This window comes from Furipterus horrens, unplaced genomic scaffold (genome assembly GCF_987537825.1).
Source record: "Furipterus horrens unplaced genomic scaffold, mFurHor1.1.pri manual_scaffold_10, whole genome shotgun sequence".
NCBI lineage: Eukaryota > Metazoa > Chordata > Mammalia > Chiroptera > Furipteridae > Furipterus > Furipterus horrens.
The window spans coordinates 32,863,367-32,881,264 of NW_028327180.1; the positions used below are offsets into that span (position 1 = coordinate 32,863,367).

At 35.3% G+C, this 17,898-nt stretch overlaps 1 protein-coding gene across 2 annotated transcripts in view; it reads right to left on the reverse strand.

The window, feature by feature from the left end:
- The window catches only part of GLRA3 (glycine receptor alpha 3), a 131,403-nt gene that overhangs the window by 49,782 nt on the left and 63,723 nt on the right, over positions 1-17,898 (reverse strand). For both annotated transcript variants that reach the window (XM_090288368.1, XM_090288369.1), the window contains exon 5: positions 9,007-9,089. In XM_090288368.1, the coding sequence (XP_090144494.1) occupies positions 9,007-9,089 (83 nt within the window). The remainder of the gene's footprint in view (positions 1-9,006; positions 9,090-17,898) is intronic.

Here is a 17,898-nt window from a genome sequence, read left to right on the forward strand (position 1 = left end):
ATTTTCTGGCTGAAACGGAGAGCAAAAAAAATTAGTATTACAAGAAAAGAAAAATAAATGAAACCAAGACAATTTGTGTATACCCCAAAGCAAGCACTGACTATATTTACTCCAGAATTCTTTTGCGAGGTTGAATGAAGAATGTTCTAGACCAGAGGAATACATGGTACGTTGAACCTCTAACTTTTATAAAAGTGGTCTAGTAAAGCTTTGTTGAGATTTCAGGATAAAGCACATTAAGGGCCAGATCCTTAGATCTGACAAGGGAAATGTCTGAAATTGCAACTGGGCCACGTTCTTTTCTTTGGCTTCAGTGGAGTTCCTGGTGGGTGGATTTAGTTTTCTAGTTCATCTAAGTTTCAGTTTTACTGTGATTATTCCATTTTGATTTTAAATGGCAGCAGAATAAATCATTACATTAAACACCGTTTGAATTGAAGTTACATTTATTTATACTTAAATATTTTTAAAAAGTAATTTAATTTTGTGTTTTGAAGCTCAGTGCAAGGGTTGTATGACTCGACTCCATGAGTAAACTAGATTATTTATATTGTTAAAATGTTACAGGTTTTATTGTCTTTCCCAGTTTTACTCTTTTCTTTCTCTTCCCCAATTTCTTTTAAACTCAGTGATGCTGTCTTTCTTTTGCTTTTTTGTTCTTCATTTTAAACACTATCTTCAGAAATCTCATTTATCTTCATGTCTCCAAGCAATATTTCTAACCTTATTTCTCTATATTTACACAACCATTCCTAATTCAAGCCTATCCCAAAACATCCCATAATCTAAAATAAATTTCTAATTAAATATGTATTTTCACAAAAAACACAGCATTTTAAAGCAGAAGTCAGTTCTGCACCACTCTGTACATGAATCACCTGCTCTCTTCTAATTCATGTCAATGAAGCAACAGCCGATCCTCATGATTGAGAGAAATCTTATTGCTCAAGCCTTATGCAAACGGTTGAAAAAGTCTTCCAAATGTTCTGTTTTCCCCATCATTGTCTCAGCTTTTTGAATTTTTCATTAATTTATGATAAATTTAGCTTTCTAGATGCATTTCTTCTCATTCTTAAATCAAGCCTTTGCCTAAGGTTCTTTTCTTTGCCAGATCAGAGGATATGACTAGAAGAGAGTAGCTCAGGATTTTCTTTTATGGTTTTTAATCTAGCACATCTATTATTCCCATCTCCTCATTTTGTATTTTTTATATGCAACCTAAATTTATTTCCCCTTGAAGAGTTTCCCCAGAAGTGTGTCTAGGTTCTTAGACTTTTCAAAGTTCCAGCTTTGTGTTTTTATGTGATTCTCTGAATGCTCTGTTATTCCTTTTTGGTCTTCTTGAAAGGACTACCTAGCTCAATAGTTTTTTGGAACAAAAAAACTGCTTTAGCTTTTGTCAGAACATGGAGGCAGCTAGAATGCACACCTGGACTTTTGGTATATGCTAATCAACCTGGCCCTGGACTTAGCCATTCACAAAGGATATGCTGATGGATTTAGCAGTTCCCAGGGGAAATGGTAATGGACCTAGACTAATATGTTAATTAACCTGGTGTGTGTTGGGGGGGTCATGAGATGTAAATGACCTACTGAATATGTTGATAAGCAAACTCACCCTCACCAAATGTGTAGTTGACAAGTATAAAAAAAGGTGCCTACAGAAGTGCGGGTGGGACTCCTACGGACCCACGAGGAGGACCGGGAGTCCCCATTCCCCGTTACACTTGCTCCTACGTGCCCTTGAGTTGGTCCGGGAGCTGGCAGTCCCCTTCCCCCGCTTCCCCTCTTTTCCCTCAATAAACCCACTGCCTAATCCCACAGTGGTCTCTGGGTAATTTCTCAGAGCGAGGTTGCTCTGACAGCAGTGTCTCAAAAATTTTGAAATTTAGTGCTTTTATTGTCATTTAGTGCCAGGTTTTTATTTCTTTTTTAAATGGTGATTTAGCATATGGTGTTAGTTTTCAGGTGCACTGTTGTATAGTAACACATAATCATTTATGTGAATATATAGTAATTTACAGTAATTTTATATTGTTATTGGTTACATTGCATTTTATTTAAAGATCATATTTCATCATGTGTTGATTTTTAGAAATTTACTGATGCTTCCTTTATGGTTTACTAAGTAATTTTTGTAAATGTTCTCATTTGCTAAAACAAATAAAACTATAAGTTTTCTCTCTATTTACAAATTCATGAATTGTTCTATTCAAATATTTCTACCTGTACTTTCAAGTTATTGATTTATCTATTTTTTAATCATAGTTCTGCCAGCTTTTGTTTTATATGTTTGGAAGTATATGGAAGTTATATTAATAATCATTATAGCTTATTTATGCATTGTTTCTTTACCAGCATGTTACCCAAGTGTTTGTCTTATGACTTTTTTTCTGTAATTAATTTGTTTCTAATATTGAAATTATTATCCTGGATGTTTTAAGACACATTTTTCTGATATGCATTTTTCTATCTTTTTCCCCTAAGTTTTTTTACATGGTGTTTTTTTATAAAGTGTTTAGTTGCTAACCTGTTGCTGTGTGAATTCAACCCTTTGCATTTATTTTAATTATGACAATATTAAGAGATAGCTTTGTTTTCTTTCTGTGCTTTATATATACTATATTTTTATTTATTTTATTTTTCTCCTTTCTCACATTCTATTTGATGAATCAGTATCTTTTAGTTCTTGTTTGAAAGTTATTTATTCTACTTTTTATTCTTTGATGTTATCTTTAGCTCATATTTTTATTTTTATTTTCCTCATCTATTTCTGTCACAGAACTTATCTCCCTCTGATTCTCTCTGCATACCACTTCTCAGTAACTTTCTTTTTCCTGCACTAGGAATTTGTGTCATCCAGGGTTTTAAATCTAAGTCATGAATGTACTCTTTTAGGGGTGTGAGTTACTGCTAGTTTAAACAAAATTACTTTTTAAGTAAATTGCTAAGTTTATTCACTCAGTGTTGTCCCTTTCTCCTTGGTGCTAACAGTATGGCATTAACATATGTTTATCATCTTTAATGGAATTATATTTGCATAAATAATTCTCAATTAGTCCTTGAAGTCCTTCAAAACATGGACTTCCAGGCTTTATTTATTGTTGTATCACCCAATATATTATGTGGAATATGTTAGATACTTGTCAGATATTTTTCAATTGATGTTTAAATGAATGAACATTCCCCAGGTCACTTAGAACACTCCTGACTGTTGACATATGCTTATTGAACATCTATTGGATTAAAGAAAGTTAGATCAACACAGGCCATTAAAACATTTGCCTTTAAATTATTTTTCTTTTTTTGCTTGTTTTCCTTGGTTCTCAACCCAATTTCTTTTCTTTTTCCACTTTGCAGTCAGAATTCATTCAACAGTAGGCACTAGGTTCCTTACAGTTCTTCTGTCCCAGTAGATAAAACTCTTTTAAATATTTTGCTTGTCATTCTAAGCCATTATTAAAAACAAAAACAAAAAGCAAGAAGGGAGTAATTGCTCTGAGTTTAGGAAAAATACCTTGAGGAATTTGACCTCAGAAGCTTCTACTGACTTTTGTACATACTAAAGGAGTTTAATAAATAGTGTTGCTATCGTGAGCTAAATTAATTTCTAACAAGAGAGCAGGAAATGCTTAAAAACTGATATATGAAAAGGACACTTGAGGCAATCTACTCATTCCTGATAAAGGAATTAAGAAACAAGGGGCAGGGGGCAAGAGGCTCTGTCTTCCCTAGTAGAGTTTTTGATTGAGTTGGGAATGTTCTGGGAAAGGGAAAAACAATGAAAGGTCTTACTATGTCAATACGGTGTCTTGCAAAATAGCCCAGTACCCTTTCTTTACTCTAAAAAAACGTCCAGTGACATAGCTATCACTCAGGTGCTGTGTTTTTAATCATTTTTCTTTAATAAGTAACATCCATGGGATAATAGATTTTACTCACTGCTCACTTTCCCATCATGCAATCTTTTTTAACTTTTTGAAATCCAGATTTGACCCTCATCATTCTAATCACATTTGTCTTTGTCACGAATAACAATAGCTTTTTCTTTTTTATAATTTTGTTTCTCAATTACAGTTGATATGTAATATTTTATTAGTTTCAGCTGTACAGCACAGTGGCTAGACATTTATATAATTAATGAAGGATCCTCCCAGTAAGACTAGTACCTACCTGGCACCATATATTGTCAGTACATCGTCGTCGTCGTCGGCAGCCGTCCGTCTGGAGAGACGATGGTGTAGCTTCTTAAGAGTCTATCTGCACCGCCGAGAATGGCTGTGCAGTCCGACTCGGGAGTAACACGGTATCTGTCTCCTCCCGTGTTGAATCGACATCTTGCGATGTCGCTGGAGTGTCCTCTCCAGTGAAGCTGAAGCTACAGAGCCTGGGCAGGGTGATATGGAGGGTCTGCTGTTGCCCATGCAGCAGACCCCCCCTCTCTTCGCAGCTGAAGGATCCAAGGGAAAGACGGAGCCAATACAGCTTGGCTTCAGGTGCGCCGCAGGAGTTGCCGGTGTTGACTACAACGTCAAACCGCCTTAGGGACTCTGGCTCCGGATTTTCTGTCGGGGTTTACTCCCTTAGCCTTTCCCCTGAAGAGGTATGCCGCAAGGCAGCGGAGGTTTTTTGGAGTCAGAGTTTTCCTTCTCTGATGTGCCCTGACTGGAAGATCGAACCAGCGACACTTAGCTCGCAGGCCGACGCTCAATCCACTGAGCCAAACCAGCCAGGGTATATTGTCAGTACAATAGTATTGGTTATACTGTACTCTTTTTTTCAATCACCTTTTTAAAAACAGTTCACAACATTTGATGCTGTTAAACAGATCACCTCGACAGTCTCTTCTCTTTTAAGATTGAATGCTGTTGATTTTAATTTACCATCTATGATGAAATTCCTTTGCAACACCCTCTAAATGTAGACATTTCTTATGGGCCTGTTTTTTCTGTGTCTGTTTTCCTCTCTACATTCTGTCTTTCAGAAATGTCATCTTATTATCTGAACCACTTCCTATATGGCTTCCAACAGTGTATCCCCAGTACTAACTTGTCCCTTTGGCTTTATACCTAAAATTCCCAAGCCTCAAACATATTAAGATTAGCTTTATCAATATTCCCTTCAGCATTTACTTCTCATTTTAGGTTTTCTCTTTGTCAATATTTCCAATATGATTCTATTTATATAAGCTCTTTAGCTCTGACTCACCAGTGCCCAGAGCCTTCATATCTATTTTGTATGGAAGCAAATGAAGGGTGACAGAATGTGCCATCCCAAAATATGCCACCTTAGCATAAGGACTATTTTGTGTTACAGTGTAAAGGCACTTGAAAAACAGTAGATGCAAAAAGGGCATTCTAATCTTCCCCTTTTCTTCCTGAAAATAGCAGATAAAAAGTCTCATGCAAAAGATATGCTCCCTGTACCAGGAAAGAAGAAACATTCTTCAAAGGGGAATTAGTGGAAAGAACTGTGTACAGGCAGACCTTGTTAAAATAACTTATCTTCCTTTAGCCTTCCCACATAGTTTATTTTTCCACATTTGCCTCTCTTTGTTAAACCTAGTATAAATGCATTTAGGTTTTGCCACCTTGAGTCTTCATTTCCTTATGAGGGAGTCCATGTTACATAAAACTTATATTAAATAAATATGTATCTTTTTTTCCTTTCAATTTGTCTTGTTTGTTTAATATTCAGGGCCAGCCAAAAAAGTTTAAGAGGGTAAAAATAAAATGTTGCCTCCCCTACACTATCAATCTCTAATGTTCCTACCTTCCACATCATTCCACTTTGTTCCTAGTTTTATTCTTTTTGGTCGGAGTATTATGAAATTTTTTATTTTTATTTTTCAATTAGAGAGTATATTATTTTTATTAATTTCAGGTGTACAGCATAGTGGTTAAACAATCATATACTTTACAAAATGTTCCTTCCACCAATATTTTCAGTACCCACCTAGCACCATACATAAGTTACTGCAATATTATTGACTATATTTCCTATGCTGTAGTTTACATCCCACTGGCTATTCTGTAACCACCAATTTGTACTTCTCAATCCCTTCACATTTTTCACCCAGTCCCCCAATTCTCTTCCCCTCTGGCAACCATCAGTCTGTTCTCTGCTTCTATAATTCTGCTTCTGCTCTGTTTATTCATTTATATTGTTATTTTGGTTACACATATAAGTGAAATCATATGGCATTTGTCTTTCTCTGACTGACATTTCACTGAGCACAATACCCTCTAGGTCCATCCATGCTGTTTGCAAATGGTAAGATTTCATTATTTTTATGGCTGAGTAGTATTCCATTGCATCTGTGTGTGCGTGTCTGTGTGTGTGTGTGTGTGTGTGACCACTTTTTTATCCACTTGTCTATTGATGGCCACCTGGGCTGCTTCCATATTTTGGCTATTGTAAATAACACTGCAGTAACTATAGGAGTGCATACATTCTTTCAAAGTAGTGTTTTGGGTTTCTTCAGATATATACCCAGAAGTGGAATTGCGACTCAACATCACTTTAATCATCAGAGAAATGCAAATTAAAACCACAATGAGATATCACCTGACACCTGTCAGAATGGCTATCATCAATAAGTCAACAAATGAGGAGTGTGGAGAAAAAGGTACACTGTGCACTTGGTGGGAATGCAGACTGGTGCAGCCACTGTGGAAAATGGTATGGAGGTTCCTCAAAAAATTAAAAATGGAATTGCTGTATCAAACTTTCCCAGATATTCTTGGTTCATTTAGCTGAATGAATCTTTAAGGACACATCTTGAACAAATCTTGAACTGCTCCTCACTGTCTATTAGATAACACCCAGCAACCCTGGTTTAGTAATAGGGCACCAGTTAGCCTTAGACTGTTTTGCACATGATTTTTTTTTCTCAGTATCGCTACAAAATACAGAATCAGCATGTCCTCAAAATGCCTCCATAATATGGATGAAAAAATATACAGTGCTGGGAATCCTTTGTTGTCCCTCCCTATTTTTATTGCTAAATAACTCCCTCAACTAAAACTAGATTATTTTATTTTCCTTTCATCTAACTTAGTACTTTGTCCATGGGTATGCTTAATGTTTAAAAATTGCTTATAAAAGTAATTCACTTAAACTTAACAAGAAAGGTGTCATTATCAAATAAATAGATTTTTTCACTTTCTTAGTTGAAGAGAAACCAACATAGAGAAATGGCCGCAATCCCCTATGAAGTAGGCACGCCACCTAGTGACAGCTCCACCACACTACAAAACTTGCCTCTCAGGCCTGGAAACCTAAAGATCCACCTACAGATTTTCCTCAAGGACTATCTCAAAATAAACTTTTTTTTCAGATATAACATAGTACCATAAGAAAAATATTTCATAATAGTTTTTTATAGCATTAAATATGCAAACTAACAGTCAACCAGTGCAGAATGAGGAAGGAAGAATTGAAAAAAATGAGGAAAACTTCCCAAATTTTGCATAGGAGATGGACATACAGGTCTAGGAAGCACAGAGGGTCCCGGGCGAGCTGGACCCAGAGGTGACCACACCAGGATGCATCATGACTGAGATGCCAAAGGTGAAGGATAAAGACAGAGTTCTGGGGGAAGCAAGAGAGAGGCAGAGAGTTGCCTACAGGGGGGTGTCTATAGGACTATCAGCTGATTTCTCAGAGGACACTTTGTATGCAGGAAGGGACTGGCAAGCAGTATTCAATGTGATGAAAAGCAACGTACAACCAAAATTACTCTATCCAGCAAAGCTATCATTTAGAATGGAGGGCAGATGAAGTGCTTTCCAGACAAGGTGAAGCTAAAGGAGTTCATCATCACCAAGCCATTATTATATGAAATGTCAACAGGACTTACTTAAGAAAAAGAAGATCAAAACTATGAGCACTAAAATGACAACAAACTCACAGCTATCAACAACTGAATCTAACAAATAAAAACAAAATCTAACTAAGCAAACCAGAATAGGAACAGAATCATAGGTATGGGGATCATTTGGAGGGTTATCAGCTGGGAGCGGGAGAAATGGGGAAGTGGTGCAGGGATCAAGAAGCATAATTGGTTGGTACAAAATAGACAGGGGTAAGTTAAGAATAATATAGGAAAGGGTGAAGCCAAGAACTTATATGCATGACCCACGGACATGAACTAAGGAGGGTGGGGTTGCTGGAGGGAAAGGGGGTACTGGGCAGAGGGGAGCAAAGGGGAAATAATTGGGACTACTGTAACAACATAATAAAATCTACTTTAAAAATATGCAAACTAATTAATTTAGGGTTGATTATGTTGATAAGTTCAGAGAAACAGGACCTGAAGATTTTATGTGTTGACATTATTAGTGATGCATTTGGATCCACTTTGAAAGAAGAAACTTAAGGAAATCTTCACGTTGAAAGAAGAAACTTAAGCTTGGATAAATCTCTGAAAAAGTATGAGAAATTTCTTTTTTCCTAAGATAACATATATCACATACCCAGCAGGGTATACTCTGAATAAATATTAGCTGAGGAGCAGCATAATGGTCCAGAGTAAGCATAGGCTTTGGGGCCAGATGGTTTGTTGTGACAACCTTCATGAATTGGAACACAGCACTCAATTGCTCAAAATGACCATCTCATGTCTGGAAACATGGCGATAGCAATATCTTCGTTGTATGAGACATAATATATGCAAAATATTTGGTCTGTAGCAGGCATTCAGTAAAAAGCAATAGCTTGTTTTAAGTTATTATTATCCTTTTTATCTTTAATAGTTTATATAAAGAGATAAAACTGCTTTTCAGGCTTCAAAACTATTATTCTTAGGTCCTCAATTTCTTTAACATAGTATGGAGTGCATGTGCTGATAAACATGACTTTGAATACCCAGTGAAAGATGCCATGCTTCTTCTGTAAATATCTGACAAAAACAATTACAAAATAAATTATCCATAGAATACATTGAAACCCACATATCTACTATATTTTTAACCTATTTAGATAAAGTAAGTTGTTCATACTTACAACTCTCCAGCTGCATTATGCATGTTTGCACATCCATTGGAAAATTCTTGAGATCCATTGGACAGGAAAGTGTTAATGTCAATCTGAAGGAATTCAAAGCAATTACTCTTAAAAGAAATTTACAATATCATTTTACTGTTATATTGTTCAAGGCACAACTGGAAAGCAATGTTGCTACTGGTAGTGACTAATATCTATTCAAACAAAATTTGCTCCCACTGGGTCTGCTATTTACTCTGAAAGCTATACTTTTATATATAAACCTCTTTTGAGGGGAAAGGGAGAAAAGTTGTATATTTAAATTTCCAACCACATTTATTTATTTGTTTATTTATCTATTTTTTTCCTTTAGAGCAGGCTGTAGATGTCTAAAATAAGTCTGTATTTCCAGAAGAGACCCTCAAAAAAGAAATTTGAGAGTGAGTTCTAAAAACTTAATACTGAATGCCAAGAGACACACTTTCCCCAAATCACATGGGCAGCCTATTTCAGGAGGCAAGTATATCCTGGGAATTGGAGTTCTGAATGTGGAAAAGTGGGGTGCAGAGAAGCAATCCTATAGGACAATTCTCAGTCATCTTTGTAACTGCATTAAAGAAGTCGTCAATGAACAACCAACGGTAGTCAGCAGAGGTATAAATGCAGAATCTGGAGAACTTGAGAAGTTTAGGTGTTAGTGTGGGACTAGGGCACACCAACAGGTCTTATCTAGGTCAGTCTTCACATCTCTAAAATGAAGAAATACCGGTATCTATTCTGAAAAGATGTTGTGAGCAATGCATTAGTTAATACATGTAAAGTACTTAGATAAGTGCTTGACATACAGTAAACAATAAATATTACTTATTAAAGATTATCAGTATATTCTACCACTCTCAGCCTTCCCCATGTTTCCCTTCCCAAAATTATATAGGAAGGGCACAAAGATAACTGTTGAATCACATACAAAAATGATTTAAGCTTTAACAAAACACACCACCACCCACCACCATCACACCACCACCATCAAAAATAAAATAATCATCATCATCAGCTCTAGTAAATGTAACCACTTTCTCCAAAATGGCCTTTTTATACAGACCATACACTTACAGTTATAATGGTGTGTGTTCTACAGTGAATACTCTTGGTGCGATCCAATTAACATAGTTTGAGAGACATAAATGAACAGACATGTGAAGCTGCTGATGTTTAAGAGACCCAGGAGGATCATTTAACAATTCACTCAAGTCAGAGTCCATAACATATTAAAATAATTCATAGAGTTCAGGCTTCAATAGCAATTTTCTCCTGGCTCAGCAAGGCTAAGTGAGCCTGTAAGTATGATCTTGTAGATTTGCAAAGTTCTTTCTAAAAAGGCAATTGTAAAATCAGTGGGACACAGTGTTCTCTGTCTTCAGAAAGGTTTTATTAGAGGTGTGTGCACAAGTACATTTTGAATGTGCGCACATTAATTGTCAGGACATCCAAGGGCCTCCAGCCAGCCAGTTCCAAATGTTGACTTGGAGAATTAATTCTCTGACCTTTTGTATGGAAGTAAATTGCGTTCTTAGAATCCTTTCCAGGCTCTCACCATGCATGTGATGTCAAATTCATAGCCTGGCTATTTTTCTGGCATAAAATGAGAGACATTACATAATTCTTTTTTAAAAAAAGAAGGTGCTTGAAAAGAATTATTTGGGAAAGAAAAATACTGTAGTACTTGTCATAAATCATATGCTGAAAAACATTTATTTATTGACACTTTTGTTTAAGGCAGGACACAGTTGCTTCTTTAACAGCATATGAATGAAAAATATGTGTCAATTTGGAGGGTGTGATATTGAATTTCTTCATCAAAACATGACATATAAATTGTGATTTGTCCTGACCACATCAAAAGAAAATGAAATCAAAAGGCAATTAATCACATTCTACTGTTTTGGAAATGAATATCTTCTTGTGTTAAGAGAGGACACTAAGTTCTCTTTCTGAGACAAGACACATAAACAGGATATGGCGTTTTTTTAAATTTTGTCCTAAGAAGTCTTGGCTTAGTGAAATAGTAACATTAAAAAAGATGACTATAATCTGTGACAATTGACCTAATTAAAATTGAGAGATTACTCACTTTTGAGCAAGCATTGCCTAGAGTATGGTGTCTATCTAAACTGTTAATTGAATTATTAAAAAAAGGTTTTCTCCATTTTATGCTCTTTGTGAAAATAAGTATTTTAATTAGTTCCTAATATTTCTAAGTTTAGTGTTATAAGGACAATTTCTTCTTCATTAATTTTTTATCTTTGAAGTATTATCTGTAGTATCAGAAGAGCTAATATATCTATTGTGCTTACTATGTAATAGGCACAATTTTAAATACTGTGTGTGTATATAAATTTATTTCTTACTGCAAATTTATAATATGGATAAACTATATTATGCCGGTTTTAGCGACGAGGAAACTGAGAGGTTAACTCACCTGACATCACAAAGCAGAAATCGTTAAAGCTGAATTTGCAACCCTGGGGCCCTAGCTCTTGATTCTGTGCCCTTAACCTTTAGGTACACTGCTTTCAAAGAAGAGTAAGCAAAAAGGACAAAGGACTCGTGGACAACAGTGTGGTGATTACTGGGGGTTAGGGGTATAAAGGGACTATTGGTAATGGGGGAAAAATACAATAAAGATTAAATAAAAAAAAAACAAAGGCACTGGGGTATATTTAATGAAAATGGGTTCTGTAATTAATGTGGCCTCTTACATATGTTTTTATAATAATAAATAAACATTTCATACACTATTAGTTAGTAAATTTAAAGTAAAATGAACACAAATAATTCTTCCAAAAGAAATTAGAGAAATGTAATGAAAACGTTAGAAAATATAAGGAATTTTTCCATGATTTTTATATATTTACTTGAGTTTTTTGGTAATTTATTGTGAGTGATTCTACAAAGAGTACCCTCAGCAAAAATTAGATGGTTAGAACTCAGGAAGGAAGATGAGGGCTAGTCTTCTAATTTTGAGTTTTGTTGTCATCTGATTGCAGAGACGATCATAAAGCTTATCAACCCATCACCAATGCAACCTCAGTATTGTTGATTCTCCCTCTAGGAAGCTGATATAAATTATGACCTCTTCAGAAAAGTACACAGAATTAATCACTAGCAAAATTTGCCACATCACATAAATTTTATGGCATTATAAGTTGATTTCCCTTAAATAAACAGCATCTTAAAAAGCACTTATTGAAATAAGTTTCCTTTTTTATATTTAAAAATTAATGACCTATCAAAATTCAAAAAAATAAACACACATTGTACAAGTAACCTTTAATTTTTTCATAACTGAATTTCAAGGAAAGTGATTATGTTGAGCTTAAATAAAACTTGAAAGTGCATCATGACAAGTCACTGTGCATACCAGTTTTGATATAAAATTTCCTCCAGTGATTTGATTTTAAATGTAATAATACTTCTATAAGTAGTAAAGTTGGTGGCATTGATATGTATTACTAGTTAGTCAAGTAAGCATTAGAGAATTTTTAACTCTATGATGCGTCTCCATTATCTTGAGATAAGGATATTACCATCCCCGTTAATAAGTGATGAAACTGGGGCTTAGATGGATCAGTAACCTGCAAGAGTCCATACAGGGCTAATTTGGGGATTCTGGAAAATATCAGAATTTAAGCTTTTTGGAGAAGGGGTTTTGGTTTAGTTTTGTGTTTGGTTTAGTTTTTTTGTTTTCTTTCTGAAAGAAAAAATTAACAACTTCAGTGTCAATTATATGCCTGGCACTATGCTCGGTACTTTTTATATATTATTTCTGGCTCAAGAAAATTAACATGCATATAAGAAAAACAAACCTTTCACAAGTAAAGAGCCTTGCCCCCAAATCACAGCTAGTAAATTACAGAGACTTGTCCTGGGTTGGGAGACACCCTTCCCCAGACCTCTTCTGCTCCTTGGTACATCTCTTGCTAGGTGTACCAAGACCACAAGGCCTTGACTATTCCTTTGCCTTTGTCATTTCTCAGGGTTGTTAATGCAGCTGCTAATTTTGAGAGGTGGGATAAAGTTGTTGCCCAGGACTAAGAGAAGTCTTGCTTGTATCCTGTTATGAAAGCAGTGGATTCCCCAAACTCAGTGTTTTGTAGCTGTGACACAGGCCCACGGTGTGTGTTACATCCATCTGGACCTGTCACATGGCTCCAATGAGACTGGAGGACAAGGGAGAAGTAAGGAAAATACACTGATGCCTGTGCTGCTTGCTGGCAGTAATAAATTCCTTTGTCTCTGACCCATGAGCCTTGTGTCCTCAGTCAGTACCCGTTCAGTAAGTATTAGCCTAACTTTATAAGCAGAGTAAAATCAGTATCAAACTTCACAGTCTGGAGCCATGTGTCTGGCTCCAAAGCCCTTAAAAAGTACCTCATTTGAAAATTATTGATATAGTTCATGTATATCACTTAAAAGTTTAAACAGTTGCATAAAGCACATAAAAAACAACTGTATCTTTGCCCCTCTCATTCCTTACTCCCAAGTCTAGCTCCTTAGAGGTTGTTCATATATCTAAATTGCTATAATACTTGATTTTTAAAAATTTGTGATATTGTCTATTAATTTTCTACAAGAGAAAATTAGAGTTTATTTGTCTTTATACCATACTCTGTACACTGAACTCTCCAGCCATACTCAAAATTTCATTATATAAACACTTATAGTTAAATTAATATTGGGTGTTTACATGTTATGAATATGTAATTATAGTTTATGGTTAAGCTTAGTAGGTTGCTTCTGTATAACATTATGTTTTTCCTGGTGTTAATAATTGTCTCACTTTTACAATCACTTCAGTTTCTATTCCCTGCTATGTTTCAAATTCTACAAACTCCCTATCAGATCTAGAAAGGCCCTCTCAATAGTTAAACACAACAATTCACTTATCAATTTCTTGTCTTACATAGAAATCTCTCTCTCTCTCTCTCTCTCTCTCTCTCTCTCTCTCTCTCTCTCTCTCTCTCTCTCTCTCTCTTTCTAGTCATATTGGGCCTGTATTGACTCTCTCTTTTTCCTTTCTAGTCATATATTGGGCCTGTATTTATATTCTGATTTTTATATCATTTCTCTCCTATGTTCTACTTATTTGTATCTTGATTCTACTTCTTAGGAGACTTCTTCACTTCATCTTCAAATATTTTACTATTTTTTCTCCCACTTTGGTTTACTATTTGCTCTTATCATGGTCTGACTAACTCCATTTTCCTTTCCTAGAAGTATCTTATTTCATGCATCCACTTATCTTATCCATTCATAGATATTTTTTATGACCTCTTCTCCCTGGATTTTCTCTTGAATCATTCTTTTCTTTTTGTTTCTTTAATTTTCTTCTTTTTTCTCTTTATTTCCTCTGCATGTCTCTTTTGGCTTCTGCTTCTCTTTGATCATTGTTAATATTATAGGATATCCTCAAATGTCTGTTTACATATAAGAATGAAGCACTAAAATCTATCTGGAGCTCAAATAGTAGTGGGTGGTTCATTGAGTAATGGTCTTATCTGTAGGATGATAACATTGCTGCCCAGAGATTTCTTTGGAGGTTCCCCAAATGAGAAAATATGTAGACTTTTTTCTGTTAGGAAATTTGGTTTCTCCAAAGGTGTATTCTTCTGACTATTGCTCAATAGAAGTTTAGGTCTGGCTTTCAGCATTTTAGGGAGTACATGGTATCGCCATTCGGTGTACCTCATATGATCCTCATTTCTTTTGGTATGATGCCTCATTACAGATCCAGCTGTGCCTGGAGTCCCTGCTCCTGAAGCTCTTGGCACAACCTCTCTGAGGTTTTCTAGCCTGTTGCTGCCCAGTTCAGAAGGCAAAAAGGCATCCCTTGTCTAAAGGACCTAAGTGAGAAAATTAAGAATAGAAAGCTCACTGTTGTTCCTACAAAGTTGAAATCAATTCTTTTTCTTCTATCTCTTGTTTAGCCTCTATTTTATGAAATTCTAGCTGTCACAAATTTCTAAAAGTGTGAAGATATTGTTATCTTCCATGTGGCTTCTCCCACGTTGGCTTCGGTTTCAGCTATCTCTGTTAAGTCAGTTTTCACAAGTGTATTCATTTTCAGCTTCCTCAAGTATGTTGTCACCATTCATCTGTCACTGTCTTCTTTTCCATTACTTTTGCCCTCCTGGGCATTAATGCCATTTTATTCCTTATTTAGTTGGTTTCTTTGTTTTAGTAGGTTGAAGGTAAAGTACAGATAAATGGATATGGTAAGTAGGTCAGGTTTGCCAGGACATTCTGCTTCTTTAACCAAGCAGGAAAGCCAAATCTCCCATAAAACATCACAGATGATCCATTTGTAAATTGAATGAGAATGTTTTTCTAGCATATTTTTTTAACAAAGAAACTGTGCCAGCTGAAGATTTCAAAGTACTGTGAGATTTCCAAAAACAACTCATAAAAAACAAATTTAGTCTTTGATTGCGTGAGCCAGGATATAGCAAACAAAAACTAGGAGCCGAGAGACATCATCCTGTTTCATCTTAGTTCATACTGAAAAGACAAAAATGCAATTCTGAATTATTCCATAACTCTCCTCAAAATATTAGAAGAAATGTGACCCATTCATAATGGAAGGCACCATTTTCCAATTCCAATAAGACTTGATAAAAACACCTAAATATCCATAATTTTATAGGACACACATACTTTGTATTTCATCCTATCAATGAAATATTCTAGACATTATAACTGTAAAATGATTACCTCATGCTATCCAGTGATATATTGTAGCCAAAATCTGTCTGCAATGAAACAGTACCTTATAATTAAAATAAATCATACTTTTCACAAAGTTAATTTTCAAGTTAGCAGGGAAAAAATTAAACTTGCTTTATTTGTAGTCTGTCATGTATCCCCTGATATCCATCATGAATCCACAACAAAGAGGAGTCAAGGACCATGATCTCAGGTTTTGAGCTTCCATCATAAAATATATGTATTTAATTCATAAGCAGTACCTAAGTCTTTCTGAAGAATTCAAATAATATAAACTCACGTAAAGTAAAATCTAAAGTTCACTTTTATTCCTACCCAAATTCAACTACTTATTTCCATAGTTGGTTATTTTCTCCCAATTGTTGGGCATCCTTCTGAAACTCTTGCATGGATTTACAGAGATGTGTATTTGTACATAAACAGGTATGCTTACATATGTAGAGTGTTTTAAGTAAAAATAAACATAAACCATTTCTCTTGAACTTGAATATAGTTTGGAGGCCTTCTCTGAATAAATTCAGATCCTTCTCATGCAGAATATTTCATAATATGGGATAATTATTGTGCTCTGCTTGTTCTTACTAATGAATATTTAGGGGTATTTTTGCTGTTGCTATTTCTGTGGTGAAGTAGGCATCTTTGTAAATGGACCTTATGTCTACAGAAACACATAAGTAAAGTAAATTCTTAGAAGCTAGAAGTAATATTGCTGAGTTGATGAATAAATAAATTTTGTATTTTTACATATCATAACAAACCATCTTTCCAAAGGGTTGATATCAGGTCATACGCCCACAAAAAGGGTAGTAGACAACACTAAATATTACCAGTCTTGGTATTTTCTGATAATAGATTTTTTTAAAAGTTTTCTTATTTGTTGTTTTTTATTCCCCCCCCCCCATGTCAACATTATAGGTTTTGCTTCAACTATCCGATATAATTTAGAGAACTCAAATGAGGAGAAAAGTCATCGCTGCATTTACGCAGTCTTGCTTACTGTTTCCTTTCTACCTTCTTACGCTCGTATGTTCTTTCTTTTATGGTTTCCTTTGTGTTTAGAAAATTTTGTAGCTAGATTTTTTAGAATAGGCCTCCTTGTGACAAATTGAGTTTTCCTTTATCTAAGAATGCCATGATTTCCTGAAATCTCCTTGATATTTTCACTGGGTACTGGATACAAGATTCTAGGATGACCGTTCTTTTCTTTCGGCACTTAAAAACATGTCCTTCCTTTCTGCCCTTCACAATTTCTGATGAGAAACCTGCTATCACTCTTATTGTTTCCCCCTATAGGTCAAGTGTTGTTATTCTCCAGATGCTTTCAAAATTTTTATTTAGTTTGCAGAAGTTTGTCTATGATGTGACTTAGTGTAACTATCTTTGGGGTTCATTCAATTTCTTGAATCTGTAGGTTTATGCCTTTTTTAGAATTTATAAATATTTCAACCCTTAATTCCTTTAATATTTTTTTAGTTGTGTATCCTATTCTTCTTCATCTGAGACTCTGCTACAGGTCCCTGAGGCTCTGCCCTCCCTTCATCCCCAATCTATTATCTCTGTTGTTCAGAGAGGGTAATTTTTATCATTCTTTCTTACAGTTCACAGATACTTTCCTCTTTCCTCTCCATTTTTCTACTGAGTCCATCTACTAGGTTTTTATTTTCATTATTGTATTGTTCCGTTCTAAAATTTCCATTAGTTCCACTTTATCTTCTACTTCTTTGCTGAGACTTTTTATTTTTTATTTTGCTTCAAGCAAATCTGTAATTGCTCACTGAAGCATTTTTATCATGGCCACATTAAAGTCTTTGTCAGATAACTCTAACATCATTGTCATTTTGATGGTGGCATCAGTTGATTGTCTTTTTTTCATTCAGTTTGAGAACTTCCTGGTTTTTTGTATAATGAAAAATTTTTGAATGAAGGCTAGACACTTTGATATTATTTCATAAGACCCTAGATCTTGTTTAAATTTTGCACTGGCCTTCTTATCCCTGTACTGTCAGGGCAAGGGGTGGGGAGGATGCTACCTTTTTGCTTCCAGGTGGAGGCAGAAGTCCAGGTTCCTTGGTCAGCCTCCAATGATGTAATACCAGATGTCCCAAGTCCCCACCTGGTTTCCACTGACAC